Source organism: Chiloscyllium plagiosum, unplaced genomic scaffold, assembly GCF_004010195.1.
Source record: "Chiloscyllium plagiosum isolate BGI_BamShark_2017 unplaced genomic scaffold, ASM401019v2 scaf_73336, whole genome shotgun sequence".
NCBI classification, from domain to species: domain Eukaryota; kingdom Metazoa; phylum Chordata; class Chondrichthyes; order Orectolobiformes; family Hemiscylliidae; genus Chiloscyllium; species Chiloscyllium plagiosum.
In genome coordinates this window covers 5,215-8,431 of record NW_025207212.1, presented here as the reverse complement: position 1 = coordinate 8,431, position 3,217 = coordinate 5,215, and the positions used below count along the sequence as shown (strand labels likewise).

Below are 3,217 nucleotides of genomic sequence, written 5' to 3'. Positions count from 1 at the left end.
GGGGGGGGGGGGGTGTGGATAGGGTAAATAGACGAGGTCTTTTCCCCCTGGGGTGGGAGAGCCCAGAACTAGAGGTTTATAAAATCATGAGGGGGACATGGATAGGAAGGGTTTAGAGGGAGATGGGCTAAGTGCTGGCAAATGGGGACTGGATTAGGTTTGGTGATCTGGGTCAGCACGGACGGGATGGGCCGAAGGGTCTATTTCCGCGCTGTAAAAATCTCTATGAGGCTAGTTCAGTACAAAAATCTTGCTGCCAACTGTACTCTCAAGTTAGGGTGTGTACCGAAAAAAAACCTCTCAACGTTATATTTGGTACGTGACCGGGAAATCACGGGGGATTGATTCCGGGTCTGAACGGTTCGAAAACCCGGCGAGGGGGGTCGATCGATCGATCGAGGGAGGGAAGTGGGTAGGCGCGGATTTCGGGAAAACGCAGAGTCTCAGGGCAAGGGCCGGAGGGCGAGAGACCGAGGTGGGGGAGAGAAGGTTTTACCGGCGATCGCAGCGGCCAGCAGCTCGGGCCGACGAAAACGTGGCAGCGTCCGGTAGAGACGGCAGTATGTCCAGATCTGCGGGGAGTAAAGACACAGGGGTTCAACCAGGCTTCAACAGGTGACACAGGGGAGGGAGTGCGGGGAGGGAGAGGGCAAGGGGAGGGGCAGCAGAGTTTCAGAGGCAGACAGAACTCCTGAATGGACCGAGCGATCCAGGACCTGTTGCTGGACGGATGACTGACCTGCCTGCCCTGCAGCCAGATGTATTTCAGCTCATCATATACGCTCCCATCGCGGGATAGACAAGTGAAAAAGCCTCTGGAAAAGGAGGACTCAATTAGCTCGCTTAGCACCGACCGTCCCACAGCCCCCACTCCCTCAGCGCTGACCCTCCCACAGCGCCCACTCCCTCAGCGCTGACCCTCCCACAGCACCCGCTCCCTCAGCGCTGACCCTCCCACAGCACCCGCTCCCTCAGCGCTGACCCTCCCACAGCACCCGCTCCCTCAGCGCTGACCCTCCCACAGCACCCGCTCCCTCAGCGCTGACCCTCCCACAGCACCCGCTCCCTCAGCGCTGACCCTCCCACAGCACCCGCTCCCTCAGCGCTGACCCTCCCACAGCACCCGCTCCCTCAGCGCTGACCCTCCCACAGCACCCGCTCCCTCAGCGCTGACCCTCCCACAGCACCCGCTCCCTCAGCGCTGACCCTCCCACAGCACCCGCTCCCTCAGCGCTGACCCTCCCACAGCACCCGCTCCCTCAGCGCTGACCCTCCCACAGCACCCGCTCCCTCAGCGCTGACCCTCCCACAGCACCCGCTCCCTCAGCGCTGACCCTCCCACAGCACCCGCTCCCTCAGCGCTGACCCTCCCACAGCACCCGCTCCCTCAGCGCTGACCCTCCCACAGCACCCGCTCCCTCAGCGCTGACCCTCCCACAGCACCCGCTCCCTCAGCGCTGACCCTCCCACAGCACCCGCTCCCTCAGCGCTGACCCTCCCACAGCACCCGCTCCCTCAGCGCTGACCCTCCCACAGCACCCGCTCCCTCAGCGCTGACCCTCCCACAGCACCCGCTCCCTCAGCGCTGACCCTCCCACAGCACCCGCTCCCTCAGCGCTGACCCTCCCACAGCACCCGCTCCCTCAGCGCTGACCCTCCCACAGCACCCGCTCCCTCAGCGCTGACCCTCCCACAGCACCCGCTCCCTCAGCGCTGACCCTCCCACAGCACCCGCTCCCTCAGCGCTGACCCTCCCACAGCACCCGCTCCCTCAGCGCTGACCCTCCCACAGCACCCGCTCCCTCAGCGCTGACCCTCCCACAGCACCCGCTCCCTCAGCGCTGACCCTCCCACAGCACCCGCTCCCTCAGCGCTGACCCTCCCACAGCACCCGCTCCCTCAGCGCTGACCCTCCCACAGCACCCGCTCCCTCAGCGCTGACCCTCCCACAGCACCCGCTCCCTCAGCGCTGACCCTCCCACAGCACCCGCTCCCTCAGCGCTGACCCTCCCACAGCACCCGCTCCCTCAGCGCTGACCCTCCCACAGCACCCGCTCCCTCAGCGCTGACTCCCACAGCACCCACTCCCTTGGCACTGACCCTCCCTCAGCACCCACTCCCTCAGCGCTGACCCTCCCACAGCACCCACTCCCTTGGCACTGACCCTCCCTCAGCACCCACTCCCTCAGCGCTGACCCTCCCACAGCACCCACTCCCTTGGCACTGACCCTCCCTCAGCGCTGACCTTCCGACAATGCGGGAGTCAGGCCCCGCGCTATCAGTTCAGTTTGGTTTCTCTACATCCGCTTATCCCTCTGTAACTGGGGGTCTTGGCTGCTAACCCCAGCTCCTGGTCATGGGAATGTTTGAGCCAGAATTCCATGGTCCGATCAAGCTCCTCCCGAATTCTCGTCCGGAACATCTCTGCCTCGGCTCGGAGCATCCTCAACAGCAACACCTGGAAACGCAGGAAGGTCCTTTGGGTGAATGCTCACTGAGAGGCCGCAGTGTCCTGTGTGTGAGCGAGAGAGAGAGAGTACATGAGGGACACACACACACACACACACACACAGGGGACAGACCTTCCCCACCCTGGGGCAGTGCTGGGAGTGAAGGGACACACCTTCCCCACCCTGGGGCAGTGCTGGGATGAGGGGACACACACCTTCCCCACCCTGGGGCAGTGCTGAGGGGGAGGGGTATACACACACACACAGGGGACAGACCTTCCCTACCCTGGGGCAGTGCTGGGGGTGAGGGGTACACACACACACGGGACAGACCTTCCCCACCCTGGGGCAGTGCTGGGATGACGGGACAGACCTTCCCCACCCTGGGGCAGTGCTGGGGATGGGGGGTACACACACACACACAGGGGACAGACCTTCCCCACCCTGGGGCAGTGCTGGGGATGGGGGGTACACACACACACAGGGGACAGACCTTCCCCACCCTGGGGCAGTGCTGGGATGAGGGGACAGACCTTCCCCACCCTGGGGCAGTGCTGGGATGAGGGGACAAACCTTCCCCACCCTGGGGCAGTGCTGGGATGAGGGGACACACCTTCCCCACCCTGGGGCAGTGCTGGGATGATGGAACAGACCTTCCCCACCCTGGGGCAGTGCTGAGGGGGAGGGAAACACACAGGGGACAGACCTTTCCCCTCCCTGGGGGCAATGTTGGGGGTGAGGGGTACACACACACACGGGACAGACCT

At 64.4% G+C, this 3,217-nt stretch overlaps 1 protein-coding gene across 1 annotated transcript in view; it reads right to left on the bottom strand.

Moving 5' to 3' along the window:
* LOC122546588 (renin binding protein) overlaps nucleotides 1-3,123 on the bottom strand; it is a 7,387-nt gene extending 4,264 nt beyond the window's left edge. The window contains exons 1-4 of the mRNA XM_043685271.1: nucleotides 3,104-3,123; nucleotides 2,343-2,512; nucleotides 740-815; nucleotides 497-572 (exon numbers count right to left, since the gene is read on the bottom strand). Coding sequence (XP_043541206.1) covers nucleotides 497-572; nucleotides 740-815; nucleotides 2,343-2,443 — 253 coding nt within the window. The 5' untranslated portion in view covers nucleotides 2,444-2,512; nucleotides 3,104-3,123. The remainder of the gene's footprint in view (nucleotides 1-496; nucleotides 573-739; nucleotides 816-2,342; nucleotides 2,513-3,103) is intronic.
* Nucleotides 3,124-3,217: the final 94 nt, after the last annotated feature.